This window comes from Plectropomus leopardus, chromosome 14 (assembly GCF_026936395.1).
Source record: "Plectropomus leopardus strain MGB_pleo_1.0 chromosome 14, ASM2693639v1, whole genome shotgun sequence".
NCBI lineage: Eukaryota > Metazoa > Chordata > Actinopteri > Perciformes > Serranidae > Plectropomus > Plectropomus leopardus.
The window spans coordinates 1,008,308-1,027,500 of NC_142189.1; the positions used below are offsets into that span (position 1 = coordinate 1,008,308).

At 39.3% G+C, this 19,193-nt stretch overlaps 2 protein-coding genes across 3 annotated transcripts in view; both read left to right on the forward strand.

Annotated features, from left to right (window-relative positions):
* Positions 1-2,439: 2,439 nt before the first annotated feature.
* g2e3 (G2/M-phase specific E3 ubiquitin protein ligase) lies at positions 2,440-16,481 on the forward strand. Its single transcript, XM_088087158.1, has 17 exons — positions 2,440-2,596; positions 4,741-4,797; positions 4,951-5,048; positions 5,306-5,407; positions 5,924-6,048; positions 7,012-7,180; positions 7,791-7,897; positions 7,974-8,090; positions 8,938-9,062; positions 10,300-10,393; positions 10,501-10,671; positions 10,780-10,934; positions 11,697-11,881; positions 11,967-12,139; positions 12,835-12,874; positions 12,953-13,124; positions 13,960-16,481. Exons 2-17 carry the CDS (start codon positions 4,758-4,760, stop codon positions 14,250-14,252), a joined length of 2,166 nt encoding a protein of 721 aa, XP_087943284.1. The 5' UTR covers positions 2,440-2,596; positions 4,741-4,757; the 3' UTR covers positions 14,253-16,481.
* A 940-nt stretch (positions 16,482-17,421) lies between these two features.
* Positions 17,422-19,193, forward strand: part of scfd1 (sec1 family domain containing 1) — a 29,420-nt gene continuing 27,648 nt past the window's right edge. The window contains exons 1-2 of one of the 2 annotated variants that reach the window (XM_042500995.2): positions 17,422-17,557; positions 18,941-19,011. In XM_042500995.2, the coding sequence (XP_042356929.1) occupies positions 17,527-17,557; positions 18,941-19,011 (102 nt within the window). In that variant the 5' untranslated portion in view covers positions 17,422-17,526. Of the gene's footprint in view, positions 17,558-18,940; positions 19,012-19,193 lie in introns of those variants that run through there. The other variant, XM_042500996.2, reaches the window with a different exon arrangement.

A 19,193-nucleotide genomic window follows, 5' to 3' on the forward strand; every position in this document is an offset into this window, starting at 1 on the left:
GTGTGAAATGTAGGCTTTAGGTAGGTACAACTGGACTATGGAAAGGCAAGCGACTTCTGAATGTGTGCGCCGTAAGCGTCCCTCTGGACTATGAATCAGCCTACCCTGGCTCAGTGCATTACAGATGAGAGAATTCGTCTCTTCCTGATCAGCATTTGTTTGTCCTCAGTTTGGAGGAGTGCTTTGGATGGAGACCTGAAGGGAGGGCTGGGGATTTTATCGGTTGCATTTTTCAAAATCTTCCAAAGTGTTTGTGAGTGGGAAATGGCTCAGTTGTTCTTTGGCCCCATGACAAACCTCACGTCAAAGCTGTGTGGTGTTGTGTGAAACCGATGAGAAGTTATGCAGCTTCTTATGATAGACCACGCCCACTGCGATGCCCACTTTTTGGTTTCTTTTCCGATAAACTTTTTGTCAAAGTTTTGTGGACTTGCGTGAAACTGATCGAAAGTTGCGTAACTTTTTTTGTGATAGCTACGCCCTCTTTTGGTCAATTTAGCATAAAAATTGTATCAGTAGCCAATGAAAACCTTTTCCACAAAGTTTTGTGTGAATACGTCCATACATTTTTGAGATATGTGACATGCCTCGCCCATTGCCACGCCTCCTTTCAGCAGATATCTGTGGAATTTTAATAAATAAAAGACAACGGTGAAACCACGGTTTCTGAGGGAACATGAAAAAGAAGAGCAGAATAAACCTGATGTTGGTGTGTGTGAGCAGTTTGTTTTCTCATTTAAAGATCAATATAATTAGATTATATTATATATTATAGAGGACATTAGCTGATTACTGCACAAGCAAAAACTTGAACCTGCAGCAGACAGTGGAGGACAAACACCTGCTGCAGTGCATCGAATATTTCTTAGTTGTGATTATTCAGTAGTAAAGTCAAAGAGGATGCACCACGATGAAACAGTAACAACTGCCCGACTATATGAGTAATTATTGGTCCATATTGGTCCATATTGGTCTTCCCGTCAGCCCTTGGTGTTACTCAACAGCTGTGAATGATTTCTTCACCAACATTGAGGAAGTTACAAGTCAAAGGCCTTTTCTCACACGTTCTTCCAGTTTGTGGCTCTTGTTGCTCGTTGCCTTTTCAGCATGTTTTTAAAAGACAGAGAAGCTGATATGCTCAGGGCTCAGAGTTTGAAATGCATCTGAAAACTGATGTAATGATAATGATAAAACAGCGCCTCGAGCAGTGACCGACTGGTTCCCATGTTTGTGTTAATTAAGCAGTTTCACAGGAGAGGGAGTGCATGCATATGTTTAAGTATATAAGAAGTATGCAAATATAAAAATAAAGGAAAAAATAGTCTTAAATTATTTAAAAGAAACACAAAAAATTATAATTATTTTCATCTTTGTAAAAAACAATTCTAATAGAATTGTGACAATAATCTTTAAAAAAATCAACTGTGTGAGTGTTTACGTGCATGTGTATAAATATGTAAATGTGCAAATAAAAAAATAAAGGAAAAATAAGTATTTGAAATAAAAACAAACAAATTAATATTAACTATTTTTTGTCATTTTACGAATAATAATTAAAGTAAAATTGGGACAATAATAGTTTTTTAAAAATCTCCATAGTGTGTGTGTGTGTGTTTGTGTGTTTTTACGTGCATTGTAGGAATATATAAAAAAAATATGCATATATAAAAATAGAGAAAAAATACATCTTTAAAATATCAAACAATAACAACAACAATAAGGGATTCATGTTGATCACTTCAAACATGCAGCTCATTTTATTTACACTATTTGTACTGCTGATACTTGAACTACACATAGTTCGTGTGTACTTTTACCGCTTATACTTGAACTGCACGAAGCTGATAATTGTATACTTTTACTGCATATACTTGAACTGCACGAAGCTGATAATTGTATACTTTTACTGCATATACTTGAACTGCGTGAAGCTGATAATTGTGGACTTTTACTGCTGATATGTAAACCATATGAAGCTGATAACTGTACTTTTACTGCTAATATCTGAACTACTTAAATATACACTTGATAATAGTGTACTGCTAGATGAATCAGATGATAGTGTACTTGTACTACATGAAGTAGATAATTGTGAGCTTGTACTGCTACATGAAGCAGATCATAGTTTACTTGTACTGCATGAAGCAGATCATAGTGTACTTGTATTGCTATGTAAAGCAGATCATAGTGTACTTGTACTGCATGAAGCAGGCCATAGTGTACTTGTACTACATGAAACAGATCATAGTGTACTTGTACTACATGAAACAGATCATAGTGTACTTATACTACATGAAGCAGATAATCATGTACTTGTACTGCTACATGGAACAGATCATAGTGTACTTGTACTGCATGAAGCAGATCATCGTGTACCTGTACTGCAGGTGTTCGGCCGGAGGGGCGCTGCAGCCGCACACTGGACTCAGCGCAGAAACCCCGCAGAAGAAGAAGAAGCGGAAGCGGAAATGAGGTGTAAAGAGGGAAATTTAAATCTTGTCGGATCGTCAGAAATAAACAAAAACAGACGGAATAAAACTCCGGAAAACGCCGCGAAAATGTCGGCGGTGTGACATTTCTCCGGCCCGAGTGTAAAGTAGGTTTGTGTTTGGATGTTTGTGGCGTTAAAATCTGTGAATGTTTGAATCCGCTGACTCTTTATTTTCTGTCTGCTCCGTTTAAACGACTCAGGCTCGTTTCAGCCTCCAAAACTCACTTTAACTTAACATTTGTCTGTTTATTCTAAAGTTTCACACACTAAAGGTGCTGAATACATGTATTTATATGATATAAGGGTCAGTTAGCTGCGTGTTGAACATATTTTAATGATATTTTCGACGGTAACCGTTTGTTTTTTTTAACCGTCACTACCGTGACTCTTTCACGTCGTTACTTAGTTTACTGACGATGTTTTTAATCTTTGAAAACCGTCCAGCTGATCGGAAAAACTGTTCTGATTTTGGATTAATTCCTGTGAAAATAAGAGAAAAGTGTTAAAATCGTCAAGTTTAAGTCCAGTGATACTCAACGTGCGGCCCGCGGACCAGTTCTAGGCCCTGATAGAGAGCCTTGTGGCCTCGCAAACATTTTCTAATGTACAAGAATAATAATAATAATAATGTGATTGGCTGTGTGAATAGTTTTTGTCCTTTTAGTCTTGATAAGGTGTCAGAGTGCATAAAACATCAAAATAGAGCTTGTTGATCAAAAAAGACAGAAGTCCCAGCTATGACCCAAGTGTCCTAACGTCTTAGATATGTCTTAAAGTCCAAGAAATGCCCCAAATCCTTAGACTCTAAAATATTATATATCTGTCAATAACACATATGGTCCACATATGTATGTATAGATGTGTGTGTGTGTGTGTGTGTGTGTGTGTGTGTGTGTGTGTATGTATGTCTATTATGCTTTATTTTACAGTTAGGGCTGGGCAATATGGAAAAAAGTCTTATCACGATATATTTTTTTTTCATATCAGTCGACATCGATATTTATCACGAGCTTAAAGGTTCCTTTGACTCCTCAGTGAGATATGAAGATATCATCAGGTTCATTTTGGTTAAATATTTATTTTCTGTCAGACATTGAACATGACAAATATACTGTAGAACAGCATCACCAGCTGGAGGACCTATTCTACTAAAACTCACAGAGGTCCAGGTACTAAAATGTCCTCCCAGCAAAGGTCCGAGCCTCAAACCTCAAATCAATATCACCATTAACTGAACATTTTACTTTGATTACGATTAAAGAATGACTATTTTGCTCTTTTTTGTGGTTTGTTTTTTGTCCTCATAGTTCACTGACACAGTGTCATGTGACCATGGTGTGTTGGAGTGTAATAAACATATGATTTATTATTATTTATTGAACTTTCCAGCATTATATAAAAATGAAAAGCTCCGTCTGAAACAAACTTCAGGTAAATTGAAGCACATTGTGCTGATAATAGGCCAACCTCTCCTGACTGCAGGACTCTGACTTCAGCTTCTGTCAAACTTCTGTGCTGTTAATCATTTTACTCAGGAATTAAAAACTTTTGAGTCGGCCTACTTCTCCTATAGCTGCCAACAGCCTGCCGACATTCACAGTTAGAGAAAGGCTGAAAATAAGCTCATGTGCTTGTGGCCCCGGGCCCCCAAAACATTACATCTGCCCCTGGTAATAATAATGAGAGCTCAGCGAAGCGTCGGATGAGACACGGAGCGATGCGTCCTGGTGTTTCTAAATAATTCATCCAAAGTCTGATTAAAGCTGAAGCTAACACAAAGTCGTCTGTAGAGTCTAAAGAAGTCACTTTCACCTCTGCAGATGTGTCTGTTTCAGCGCTGTGGCTGTCAAACACTCAGCTGTTCTACAGTCAAAGTCCTGCACTGCGTTTGGTTCTCCGTGGTGCTGTTCTTATTATCACTGGCTGCTCGTGTTGTCTGTCTGAACATGACTGGAATGAGATCTATTGACATTCTAACGATTACGTCTCACATTTCAATCAAGGAAAAGATATATCGCGACTGATAACGTTATGGTTTTATCGCCCAGCCCTATCAGCAGTGTTTATGAACGTGCTCTCTCCCTGCTTCTGTGTCCTCTGATTGTCTCAGTGTTTGTGATCGTTTTACCATAAAGACAAAAAAGTTAGTGAAATTCTTATTTCACCATTAAAAAAATATATTTAGTTTGTCTGAAAATTAAATCAAAGCTCAGAGTGTCTGAGCGGTCTCTGTGTGTGTGTCCCTGCAGGGTCACGTCACACCAACATGAAGAAGAAGGCGAGGATGTCGCAGGTCGCCGGCGAATGTGAGTGATTTAAACATCATCACTGTGATAAATGTTTGATTTGACTCCATCAGGATTCACATTAACTGATAACACGCTGGTGTGCGTGCGTGCGTGCGTGCGTGCGTGCGTGCGTGTGTGTGTCTGTCTCTCTCTCTCTCTCTCTGTCTCCAGGCTGTGCGCTCTGCAGGCTCGGTGACGATGACCCGGTGATGTTTGGGGAAAAAGTCACACTCAAAGACCACAAACTGTCTGTCCACTACTTCTGTTTGGTGAGTCTGAGCATCGGCGCGTTCTCGTTCTTTATTCATTATTAATCTTCAAATTCCTGACTGTCCTTGAACACATCACCTGGAATCTTCCATGTTTGAAAAACATAAACAAGGTCCTTGAAAAGTCATGGAATAGTTATAAAAGTTTTGACATGACAATATGTGGGAACCCTGGATATTTCGTGTGTGTGTGTGTGCGTGTGTGTGTGTGTGTGTGTGTGTGTGTGTGTGTGTGTGTGTGTGTGTGTGTGTCTCAGCTGACGTCCTGTGGAGTTTACCAGCGAGGACAGGAGGACGAGGGTGTCTTTGGATTCTTGGTGGACGACATCAAACAGGAGCGTCGCCGCTCGGCTCGACTGGTGAGAGTCAAACACGCCGACCTTCATCTGAGCTGTTTACTGTTTGTTTACTGTTTGTTTACTGTTTGTTTACTGTTTGTTTGTGTTAACGCTGTCTTTATTGACTGTTTATTGTTTGTGTTTATGGTTATGTGTTTGTTTATTGTGTATTTTTCCTCTGTATGTTCCCTTTGCGTGTGTTTATTGTTTGCTTCCTGTGTGTGTGTGTGTGTGTGTGTGTGTGTGTGTGCGTGCGCATGTGTGTGTGTGTGTGTGTGTGTGTGTGTGTGTTTTCACTCTGTATGTGTATGTGGATGTGTTCACTGTGTGTGTTTACTGTGTGTGTTCACTGTGTGTGTGTTTACTGTGTGTTTACAGTGTGTTTACTGTGTGTGTGTTCACTGTGTGTGTTTACAGTGTATTTACTGTGTGTGTGTGTGTGTGTGTGTGTGTGTGTGTGTGTGTGTGTGTGTTTACTGTGTGAGTGTGTGTGTGTTCACTGTGTGTGTGTTCACTGTGTGTGTGTGTGTGTTTCAGACGTGTTGCTGCTGTAAGAAGAAGGGCGCGTGTGTCGGCTGTAACGTCAGAAGCTGCAGGAAGATGTTTCACTTCCCGTGCGGCAGGAAACACGGGTTCATCTCTCAGTTTTCGGGACTCTTCCCGTGAGTGCTGAACGCCACATTCAGCTCTTTTATTCACTTCTTTGAGTTCACAGAGCGGTGCAGCGATGACGTGTTTTTGTAGGCCAAACAGGAAGTTAGCGTCTCATTGGTTCCCCCGCCAAAAACCTTCTGGGATTTTGGATTATCTCCAAAAATAATCTCCGTGACGAACGCGAGTTTACGATGCTGACGGGTTTAGTTCAGCGTGATAATCTTCACAGATGAACGCCGCTTTTCTTCCTGTTTTGAAGCGTAAATGAAATCTGAAGCCAAAAGCTGTTTGACTGTAAACCAACGACATCGTGCTCGGGCGACTTAAACGTCTCCGCTCGAATCTTTAACTGCTGATCCGATTCAGTGCTTCAGCTTCTTCTAAACTCTCTCCCGTTAGCCTGACCTGGGCTAGCGATCGTGGCCACGTCACGCTCGTCTCACGTGTCATTTCTGTGTCGATGACGTCTGACGACAAACGCCGCGGTCGAATTCGGCCACCTGTTAGCAGCCGCCTTTTTTGAGACGCCTAAAACCTGAAAAGATCAAAAAACGTGTTTATACGGATGTTTCTTATGTTGCAGAACAAAACGTCGGAATATCTTCAGCCTGTGTGAACCACAGACCTTATTTAAGGCGCTTCACCCAAAAAACCCAAAAACCCAAAACCAGAGACTCTGAGTCCCTGAGACTCAGAGTCTCTGAGACACTGAGACTCAGAGACTCTTAGACTCATGGACTCAGAGACTCAGAGACTCAGAGACTCAGAGACTCAGAGACGAGGGAACCGAAGAGCAGAAACACTCCTTCATTCAATAATCCTGAAGGAAACTGATAAAGTTAAACAGCTCACAGTAAAAAGAAAAACACAACAAGAAAATAAAAACAAACACATCAAAAACACTAAAGTGTGTGTGTGTGTGTGTGTGTGTGTGTGTGTGTGTGTGTGTTTTTCTGTGTGTGTGTGTCCAGGTCATACTGTCCGGACCACAGTCCCTCTCAGTCTCTGTGTGTGAGTTCAGACCTCAGTCTGCCTCAGTCCTGCTCCGTCTGTTTGGACTCCATCGATCCCGTCCTCAGCTACTCTGTCCTCAAATGTCCGTCCTGCCACGCCAGCTGGTTCCACAGGGACTGCGTGCAGGTACGGCGTCCCGTTTGTTTCGTGTTATTACGTCGTTTGAAGATGTCTCGTGTTAAACTCTGGTTACTTTGGACGATGCAGAACTATCTGAGCGAGATAAAATGATCAGACGATTATTGAACCAACAGAAATGTATATTTTTTGTGATTTGTATGAACTGATCATTTAGACCAGCAGATCTCAAGCTGCTTTAAAGACCTTTACATTTATTTATGCTAATAATAATAATAATAATAATAATAATACATTTTATTTTTTTTGTACCTTTCATACAAGAAATCCAGCCCAACGTGCTTTACAAAAAAAAAGAAATGCACTCAGTGCTTCATATGAAAAGACATAAAGACGTAATCAAACCTGAAAGTAAAAATAAAATAAGATCAGATCAGAATACACAGAATTCATTTTCACAGGGATAAAACCTGCTTGATAATATTAGTAAAAATAAGATAAAACAAGGATAAAAAATGAATGCACAGAATGCAAAACATAAAATGGAAAATAAAACAAAAAAATTGAAACCCACTGACATTATTTAAAAAAAGTACGTTTATAGTTGTTCACCACATTCATGTATGTGTGCGTGTGTGCGTGTGTGTGCGTGTGTCAGCGTCAGGCCCACAGCGCCGGCCTCTTCTTCTTCAGATGCACTCTGTGTAACAACAAGGACGGCTTTCAGGAGGAGATGCTGCGGATGGGAATCTACATCCCAGAGAGGTGACGTGACCGCAGCCATACAAGACGAGGGATTGTGGGTAAATTGATATTCACTGTGTGGGTTTTTTTCCTGCAGAGATGCATCATGGGAGTTGGAGGCCAACGCGTATTCGGAGCTGTTGGAGGTTTACACACGCTGCGACGCTCTCGCCTGCCTCTGCAACGACGGGCGAACGCACTCCGCCAAGAGCGGGTATTTATTTACGTTCTCATGTCACCGTTTTTATCCTCAGTGTCGACACAGAGGAACAAAAGTGTTTCTTTTTCAAGTAATTTATTGAACAATAAATCATTACAGACAAAAATGTTTCAAAAATACATGAAACCAACTGAACGCAACCAAAATAATCAAAACATGTAGACACTCAAAAGCAACCAAACGCCCAAGGAGAGCGGGTAAACTCAGGGAACATAGATAGACTCTGCAATGTTTCAGCGTTCTTTTACATGGTTTTATTTCACTCAGGAAAGCAGTAAATACGGCTGAGGTGTCGAGAAAACTACACTTGAATGAAATATTTTGCCACGCTGAAGTAAATATTTGGGGCCGAAGTTGTCCCTAATAAGTCAGTGATATTAGTTCTTCATTTATCTTCAATATCAGTGATAAAATTGGTCTTAAATTTTACTTTGAGTGGTATTAAAAGGCTTTTATTGATTTATTTTTATTGCACGAGAGAAAAAAAGTGACAGTTAAAAAAACGTTTCATGCTGTCCTTAAGGATTTGGAAGTAAAAACAATATGTTGAGACAGAAGTGTGCAGGAGGGGCGTGTCCAGATGCTCTCTTAATGTGAGACATTTAACACAGAGACAAACAAAAAAGTACAATATTAGTAAACAAAAACAAAATGAAAAACTCTCTCTGTTTACCTTTAACAACATATGTGACCCTCTGCAGCCCAACACGCCATCCACTCCTTTTTCTGAGTTTTATTCTTTTTATCACAAACTGTCCATCACGAGTCTGACAGTGTTTCCTCTCCTGCAGCACAAACACTGTGTGACCCTGCTGTTTGTCTGTCTGTCTGTTTGTTTCAGCTGGTTCGAGGTGATTCGCTGCCGGCTGTGCGGCTCCACAGGGACTCACCGGAAATGTTCAGGGCTGAAGGTGGACACCAGCGACTGGGCCTGCTGCGACTGCACGCAGGCCACTGACGGGAAAGGTCTGAGTCTCACACAATATTTTTTATTTAGATTTTCCATAACAGCCAGAAATAATACAAGTCCTGTTTTTCTGCTCTGATGGCTATGGGATCAAAAATGTCAGTTTGAATGGGTTTCAATGGAGCATTTTTGGACCTGAACAGTCTGAATGTAACTATTTAGTTTCCACAGTGTATTTTAGACTTATTGTAGGAGCTGAGCTGCAAATTCACTGATTACACTCAAATACACAATCTGGACTACATTTAGGACACATGCATCAACACACACACAATTGTTTGTTTATTAATTTAGTGCTGGGTGATAAAATGATAACGATATTAATCACAAAATAACATTTCCTCGATTGAAATATGAGACGTAGTCAATAGATCTCATTCCAGTCATGTTCAGACAGACAACACGAGCAGCCAGTGATAATAAGAACAGCACCACGGAGAACCAAACGCAGTGCAGGACTTTGACTGTAGAACAGCTGAGTGTTTGACAGCCACAGCGCTGAAACAGACACATTTGCAGAGGTGAAAGTGACTTCTTTAGACTCTACAGACGACTTTGTGTTAGTTTCAGCTTTAATCAGACTTTGGATGAATTATTTAGAAACAGCAGGACGCATCGCTCCGTGTCTCATCCGGCCGCTCGCGCTGAGCTCTCATTATTATTACCAGGGGCAGATGTAATGTTTTGGGGGCCCGGGGCCACAAGCACATGAGCTTATTTTCAGCCTTTCTCTAACTGTGAATGTCGGCAGGCTGTTGGCAGCTATAGGAGAAGTAGGCCGACTCAAATGTTTTTAATTCCTGAGTAAAATGATTAACAGCACAGAAGTTTGACAGAAGCTGAAGTCAGAGTCCTGCAGTCAGGAGAGGTTGGCCTATTATCAGCACAATGTGCTTCAATTTACCTGAAGTTTGTTTCAGACGGAGCTTTTCATTTTTATATAATGCTGGAAAGTTTGATAAATAATAATAAATCATATGTTTATTACACTCCAACACACCATGGTCACATGACACTGTGTCAGTGAACTATGAGGACAAAAAAGAGGAAAAAAACCCACAGAAAAAGAGAAAAAAGCGAAATAATTGTTCATTAATCGTAATCAAAGTAAAATATTTAGTTAATTGTAATGTTGATTTTAAGGTAAATGTACAATTATTATTACTTTGTTTTTTAGATTGTTGTAATAATGCTTCAGCTGTTTGTTAATATGAACCGTGTGCTCATGTCCTCCAGCCTCGCTGGTTACGTCCCCTCAGGGAGGACAGAGGAGGAGTCTGCTGTCCAAACGCCGCCTGTCTCCCATCGTCTCCTCCATCAGCTGTAAAAGGTACACAAATCTAACGCACTTCAGTCAGCTGTCAGAGGTACACAAACCTAACGCACTTCTGTTGTCTTTTTCTGTCTCTGTTGTCTCCGTCTGTCTCTGTCTCTCAGACCGGTGTCCTGTGGTGGATCTGGATCCCCTGAGGAGATCCTGCAGGCCCTTGGCCCTCAGCTGCGGCCCCTGAGCGTGCAGGTGGAGGTGGACGGGGATCAGGCTCTGAGTGCAGGTCTGGATCTGGTCCGGAGGGCCGACTTCGACCCGACCTGCTCTCTGTCCGTCAGGTGAGTCCACCTGGAACGCGGGTCGTCCTCCATTTGACGTTTGGTCCAGTCAGAGCACCTTTGTCTCCGCAGATGGTTTGATATGTCTCGTCTCTCATCTCTGTCCAGGTTCAAAGACGACCAGCAGACTACATTTCCCAGCAGCCTCCAGGGCAGCGACACAGCCAGGCAGTACTTCCTGAAGCTGCTGGTGCAGCAGATCCAGGACTCGGTGGTTTTTGAGGGTCCGGATGGATCCAAAAACATGGCGCTGGACTCCCAGGGTACGAAGCCTCATTTCACTCTTTATTAACCCGTCAGGGACCGTTTGTTATTAACCCCTCAGGGGCTGTAAGTGTGTATTTTTGTTTAATCTGTGAATTGCCAGTTCAGTATATTGAAAATAAATCATTTTCCAAATTAATAAAAAAATAAATTAATAGCGATTTCCTTCATCATCAAAACCATCAACATTTTTGGCTTTTTTTTTCTTTTTATTTATTTATTAGAAGATGTTAGAAATGTAGGCTTTTTTTCCTAACATTAATACATTAATTTGAAAGAAAACCATGGAGTCACGTTTTTTTTTTTTTTTTTAATTGTGAGGATTTTTTTTTTGGCTTTTGCCAAAATGCCTTTTTTGACAGGATAGCTTTTAGAGTCAAAGAGGATGAGAGAAGGAAAGATATGCAGCAAATGGTTGGAATCGAACCTGCGGCTGCTGCAGCAAGGACACAGCCTTTATACATCTCTTTGTCTTTTTTCTTTCTTTTTAAAAACATATTTAATTGAAACCTGAAAAATAATATGGCATATGTTTTTTATTTTATTTATTTTTTAATTAAATTATTTTTTTTATTTTTAGGAAAACAGGTTTGGAATGCATGTTTCTTTAAAAATCACCAAAATTACTCCACTTATCACAGCCAGATTATTAGAGAGATTTTCAAATTTCTGACGGTGTTTGGACACATCACTGAGGGTGCTGAAAATGTGTCTGAATCTCATACGATTTAATGTGTGTGTGTGTGTGTGTGTGTGCGCAGCTCTGAGAGACGACCTGTACTTTGACGTGGGCTGCCTGCTCGCTCTCTCCCTGGTCCACGGCGGTCCTCCTGTCGGCTTCTTCTCTCGTGCTCTCTATCAGTGTCTGTTCAACTACCCGCCCAACCGCCCGCTCGCCGTCACACACATGACCCCCGACACACACCTGACCCGCAGAGTCAGCAGGGTGAGTGCGACCACCTCCACGTCAGAAAACTGTGTCTTTACCTGCAGCCGTCTGTAAGGTGGAGTGACTGAGCGGCTGATTTCAGATCGCAGAGGCCGAGTCTTTAGACGACCTGAAACGAGTCGTGGCGGAGAGCCGGGAGTACCTGGAGCTGGCCGGCTGTGACCGACCAATCAGCGGCCTGGAGGAGCGAGAGGCTCTGGTGGAGGATCTGGTCAGCTTCACCATGATCACCAGGATGCAGCTGCCACTGCAGAGGTACACACAGACACTCAGGGGTTAATGAGGCTGTCAGTGCAGGCAAAACCCTTAAAAACAAACAACAACAAAACATTAGAAACAACAAACAAACAATATTCTACTATGACTTGTTTCATCCCGACTGTTAACTGGTGTTTAGCAGCTGACTTTTTTAAAACAAGAAAATCATCACATGAAAGTATCTTGTAATAACATTTTTAAAAGTTTTGTTTTAATTAAAAACTTCATGTTACAAAAAAAGTTTGACTTGAATTTTTAAAAAAAAGTCTTTTTTTAATGAGAGACTTTTTATGTTATAACAAAAAGCTTCTGTTTTTTTTTTTTACAAAAGTTTCTTGTTATGAAATGAAAATAAAATGTAACATGTTATAACAAGAAAGGTTTCTTGTTATAACACGTTAAGCACTTTTTCAGGCCATCCATTCCATTTTTTGTGCTAATTTTTGGTTCATTTCTCTTTAACTTGCTTATTGCCTTCTTTTTGTGTTTTTTTTTTTTTTTAATTTCACGCAGTAACTGAAATTACAGTAACGGGATCAATGCACCAAGTATACTAGTATTTCTTTAGTAATGTAATAATCCAGTCATTATAATTATCTTAATTTGATTAAATGTTATTCTTACATCTTTTAACTTTTTCAAATGTTAAACAAATTTTTCCCTGTCTTGGACACTCTGTGTTTGTCCCGCAGGTTTCGGGAGGGTCTGCAGACGTTGGGCGTCTTTGATCAGGTGAGTTCCGTTTTCTTTGTCCGATCACGCTGTTTGTTTGAAGGTTCATCAGAGTGACAGTCCTCCGATCTGATCCAGGTGCAGCTCTTCCCGTCGATGTTCTGCAGCGTTTTCTGCGAAGCGGCCAATCGGCTTTCGGCTCAGACGGTCGCACAGATCTTCACCGTTAACTTTTCCGAGCAGGAAGACAGACTGAGCAAAGAGACGCCCGTCGTCAGCTTCTGGAGACACTTCCTGCTGGAGTGTGAAGGTACACGAGCTTTTCTACAATAACCAATTCAAGTTTATTAATTTAATCATTTTTAAAAACCAGAGGACGGTTCAGCGTATTCAGGAAATCTTTTCATTAGCTGGCACAAACGTCCATTTGGACTCAAATAGGAACTGATTCGAATTTGGTGGGTAAAGGTCGAGGTCAAAGTGATCTTACGTCTGTTTCATTGTCATGAACGAATATCTCAAGAACACTCGACGGGATTGAACACTGACACTCGACACTGATTGAATTATGGTTGTCAAAGGTCAAGGTCACTGTAACCCCGTCTGTCACATTCTTGTAAACAACATTTCAATAACTTCAAGAACAACAAATGTCTCAGTGATGAACTGAATTTGGTGGTTGAAGGTCACTGTGACTTTGCGTCTCCTTGTGTGCAGAACTGTGTGAGTTTGAGTATTTGACGCTACACAAGAAATAATAATGTATACAAACAAATGTTGCTGCTAATCACTGACACATCTACTTAGTGTGTAGTATATTGAAAACAATTTGTTTTTTGTCTTTTTATTCATCGAAAAACATAGTGCAGTCATTACAAAAACCTGGTATTTAAATGGTTAAAATTCTAAAACTTAATGAATATTTCATATTTATGATTAGGACTGATGTTGGTTAAAAAAAATGAACTCAATGAAAATAGAAAATTATATCAATATATAATATTTTCTTGAGCTTTATTTTGAAAAGCGCCTCTTGTGTGCAGAGCGATACGAGTGTGTGTGATATTAAAGCCCCAAAGGGTTAAAACATCACTACGATCCTGAGCTGCACGTCTCATTTCAAAAATCCTCTTCTCTCTCCTCAGTCGGGAGGAGCTCCATCTCCCTGCAGGACCTTCTTCGTTTCTCCACAGGAGCCGAGGAGCTCCCGGCCGTCAGCCTCCTCCCGGCTCCCTCCGTCTCCTTCCTCCACCCCGAGGAGGCGGGAGGAGGAGAGCGGGAGGCAGCCAGTGCGAGGAGGGACGAGGGGCTCTTCCCTCAGAGTGTGCCCGCCTCCAAACACCTCCTCCTGCCCGTCTGCTCCTCATACCGGGCCTTCAAAAGCTCCATGGAGCAGGCCGTCAGCCACCGCGTGCACCTCCTCCCCTCAGGAAGCTAGAGGAGGAGGAGGAGGAGGAGTACCTTAGTTTAGAAATTGTTGCTCTGCCTGTCGATCTTCTCCTCTCGTGCAGCACAAACACAAAGCTTGTTTCAGAAATCCTCACGTTGGGCGAGGATTAGGGCGGGAGGAAGACTTTTTTCATCATGCACGTCGAGGAAAAAGTCGATATGTCGAGATTAAAATCGAAAATGTCGAGAATAAAGTCAAATGTTGAGAATAATATTGAAATACAATGTCAAGAAAAAGTCCAAATGTCGAGAATAGTGTTGAAATACAATGTCGAGAGAAAAGTCAAAATGTCGAGTTCAAAATTCAAAATGTCGAGAAAAAAGTCAGAATGTCGAGAACATTGTATTTCAACGTGATTCTCCACATTTCGACTTAATTCTCGACCTGCGTGATGAAAAAAAAAATCTGAAAATATTCCTCTCGTCTCTCCTGCGTGGCTCAGATCCTCTTCACTACTCAGAAGGTCGACTTTACTCTCAAATTTTTATTTCAACTTTATTCTCGACATTTCAACTTAATTCTGGACGTGCATGATGGAAGAAATCTTCCTCCTGGTCGTCCTCCGTTTCCTCGCTCATGAAGCTGAAAAGACGAATGTTTTCGTGTCTTCTCAAAGCAACAAACCAAAACTCTTTTTTTCTGCTCGTCTTCAAACGGCTCAGACGTGATCAGAATGAAAATTTCCTCACGTCATTTTTTTGTTGGTCGCTTGTTTTCTAGTTTTAAAATGATGGTGCTGATGTGTTTTTATGACTTTTCGAGCTGCTTTTAAATCAGTTTTGTTTTTATTGTAAATATTTTGTGCTTTTCTAAGCGTTTCGTGAAGCTTGTTCTTGATGAGATTTTTTTGCACTTGTTTGTTATGGGGTTTTTTTTTTCTGGAAAATGCTGCCTCCTGATTGGCCCAAATGCATCATTTGATGGATTTCTCATCTCGTCATCAGAGTTCAGATGTCACCTCCGAACCAGAGCAGTTATGTAAAAAAAAAAACAACTTAAAATTACAGCAACCCTACATTTGAACCATAAAACTGCCTGAATTATCATTAACTGTTTGGCTTGTTTCTTTAAAAAACACGAGAGCGAAATGAGCCAGAAATCAGCAAGAAGTAAAAAACAACAAAAACCATCCAAAACAAAACATAAAAACAAAAACAAGAAAGAAAATGATCCAAAACGAATAACAACAGCAACAAGACACAAAACCAACCAAAAAAGGGAAATAAGTTACTTAAAACCTTCTTAAAAATTATACTCTTAAAAATATCAAATATAGAGTTATGATAATTTTAAATGAAGTTCTTTGGAATAATTCCCCTCATTAAAAAAACGGCAAAATCTTTCGAGTTCTTGCAGTTTTTTGACATTTTTTGTCAAGTTGCTCGTTGCTGAATGCAGCACAAGAAAAGTGACGTCCATCCAGATTTCAAAGGGTTAATGTCCGTTTATAACAGTTTTGTTTCTTTGTTTCTTAAAATAAAAATAAAAATGTTTTAGGCTAAATATAGGCGATGGAAAATTTGCATGACCATTTCACAGCGGTCTCCTGACCTCTGACCTCCAGATGTAAAAATGTGTTTCCTGTGAGTCTCCTTCACGTGATGGTTTGTGTTGGCAAAACTGCTTCACCTCGTTAAAATGGACTTCAAAACCGTTTCTAAATGCAGAATAATGGAATTTAAAATGTGATTTAAAAATGTAGATTGTGATTAACTCATTCATTCATTTATTTATTTTATTTAGATCCTTGGAAAACACATTTAGGGTGAACGCACATTTCCACTGGTGCTGAGGGACAAACAACAATCATCAAAGCAGACAAATGCAAGGCTTATATATGTATATATATATATATATATATATATATATGTATATGAATCTAAAAACAATGACAGTCACAATCAATGACATCACAAATGAAATTATTGAAACTCTGAGATGAATTGCGATTTAAAAATAAAAATGGTTTGACATCTCTTGAAATTAGGGTTAAAAATGAGGAGATGCAGCGAAGAATCGGAACATTTTGTTGCAGTTGAACATTTCGGTTAAACTATCATTATATCTGTCCAGTTTCTGTGCATCACTTGGTGGATTTCTGTCATTTATTTTTCTGTCCTTTCTTTAACTTCCCTGTTATCTATCTGTTTTATGTTTGCTGCTTTCTTTGTTTTTTTGCTCTTTGTTTTTGTGGATCATAAACACACAAACAAAGTGTTCTGTAATCCGCAATTTTTTTGAGGGGGTCATTTTTTGTCACAAGGCAGTTATTCTAGTTTAAACAAAATTACTGAAAACAGCTTTGCAACGCAGATATATATTTTATTGTTCAGGTTTAAAAAAAGTATATATACATATTTATTTTAAAAGCAACATGTTCTTTTAAAATTCTCAATTATAAAAGAAGTGGCAATTTTTATCTCCTAAAGCCAAAAAACAAACGCAAAACAAAACATGGAACGTGAAAAATAACCAGATCAGAACCCTTTATTCTAGTGCACTAAACCGGATATATCAAGAAACGGTTTCTTGTTATGACATGAAAATGTCTTGTAAAATTGTAAAAAAGAAAAAAAATCACCAAACAACAAGAACCTTTTTAGTTATAAAAACTTTCTTATATAACAGGCAAGATAAGTTTTTATTATAACATGAAAACATATTGTAAAAACATTTAAAAAGTTGTAAAAGAATATGTTTTGTATAAAAAACAATTAATTATAATAAATGTAAAAATGTTTTTAAAAAGAAAGTTATAAAAAGATAGTTTTTGTGATGAAATAACTTTTTTCATAAGAAACATGCAAATTTCTTGTAAAAATGCAAAAAACATTATAAAAAGATACTTTTTTAAATGAAATAACTTTTAGTAATAAAAAGAAAAGTTTCTTGTTATAACAAAAATAAATTGTAAAAATGTTTTTAAAAAGTTATAAAAAAAGATACTTTTTTGTTATGAAATAACTTTTAGTTATAAGAAGAAACGTTTCTTGTTATTACATAAAAATATCGTGTAAAACTTTAAAAGAAATATATTAGAGAAGAAACTTTTTTGTTTTGTTTTAACAAGAAAAGTGAAACATCAGGGGAAACAGCGGCAGAGTGAGACCTCTGTGTGTCGGTCTCTGGAAACAGCGGCAGAGTGAGACCTCTGTGTGTCGGTCTCTGGAAACAGCGGCAGAGTGAGACCTCTTCCCTGTTTCCCGCTCTCTGACGGGCCGCTGCCACGTCATCAGCCGCTCCGTCACTAACAACATCCAACATGGCGGCGTCTGTCAGGGAGAAGCAGACAGGTTCGTCAAACTGCGTCTTTTCTTCCGTTAACGGTGAATTTTCAGCGGCGGACACCGACGGTAACCGGCGGCGGAGCGCGGTACCGACCCGCGGAGTCTGACTGCCGGTTAACTCGGAGCCGTCCGCCGGCTAACAGGCTAACTGACCGGCTAACTGACCGCCGGTTAACACTGATTAAACACTGTCAGCTGTCCTGCTGCCACACAGGCTCACTGACTGACTAACTAACTAACTAACTAACTAACTAACTAGATAAATAAACAGCCAGACCGATAACCAGTTACCTGAACATTTAGCCAGCAGGTTAGCTCGTTAGCTAACGGTCCTGTCAGACTACTGTTAGCTCGGTGAAGCTAACCTGCTGCTAACGCTGATAAAAGCCGTTTTTATTTTAAAACAGTTTCCCTAAAATATTTAAAAGGCACCGAGTTAATCAATCCAAAATAAGGTTTAATTGGTGTCAAAATGACTTAACTTAATCTTAAAAAAGTCTTAAAAAATGCTAACACATCGGAAGTGTGATTTTATTAACTGTTTTATTTCTGACGTTTGTAGTTTTGTAGTTTATTTACACAATCAAAAACTGAACAAATACTGATGAAAAAAAAGAAAGATTTTCAGGGAACATAGGGCTGATCCTGAATTTAAACATGTCTTTGAGGGAACATATGGTTGTTTCCAACATTGAGGGAACATAAGGCCTTCTCCAAGTTTAAAAGATGTCTTTTAGGGAACGTAGGACTGATCCTTAATTTGAAAATGTTTTTTTTTTTAGGGGAACATTAGGCCTTTTCCAAATTTGAAAATGTCTTTCAGGGAACATAAGGCCTTTCCCAAAAAAATAAAAATAAAATCCAAACATTGAGGACACATTATGCTTTTCCGAATTTAAAAATGTTTTTTTGGGAACATAAGACATGTTCCCTCATGAGAACACATTTAGCAAACATTTATCAGATATTTGTACAGTGTCTTTTAGTTCCTTTTAGAGTGCTTTATAAATTATATGTATTATTATTATTAAATATTTGACATATTGGTGTTTATATATATTTTTTATTACCATATTTCTGTTTTACTGTTTTTCTGTATTTCTGTTTTACTTACATACTTTGTACTTATTTCTGCTCTCTGTGATTCTGTGCTGAAATCGGAGCGACAAAAATAAACAGTATAAACAGCGATCAACAGTTTCTGTCTGAGGATTAGTAAATTATTTCTGATTGTGATTCAGTGTTTTCCTGAAAATGTGACGTCAGAAGGTGTTTGCAGAGACTTTCTCTCAGATCCACCAGGATGAATATTAATAAGGAATCTGACCGGAGTGCTGTTTGTTTCTGTGGCTGTAAACTGTTTGTTTGTTTGTTTGTTTGCTCCTTTAGTCGCTCTGAAGCGAATGCTGAACTTTAACGTTCCTCCTCTGAAGAACACAGCAGCCGAGCCAGTATGGAAGGTAACGCACCACAACAGCACGCTGTATATATGTCCTCGTTAAATTCACATGAAGATAAAATAAATGTCACATTTTGTGTAAAAAGATAAGATAATATAATCCTTTATTAGACCCAGAACAGGGAAATTTGCATCATTTCAGCTGCAGAGGGATTTCGAAGCAAGTCTCAAGATGAAAAAAAG

Coding starts and splice junctions, on each gene's coding strand:
- g2e3 (XM_088087158.1), top strand. CDS start 4,758: ATGAAGAAGAAGGCGAGGATGTCGCAGGTCGCCGGCGAAT. Junction 10,935..11,696: donor CATGGCGCTGGACTCCCAGG/GTACGAAGCCTC, acceptor GTGTGTGCGCAG/CTCTGAGAGACGACCTGTAC. Junction 13,125..13,959: donor CTTCCTGCTGGAGTGTGAAG/GTACACGAGCTT, acceptor CTCTCTCCTCAG/TCGGGAGGAGCTCCATCTCC.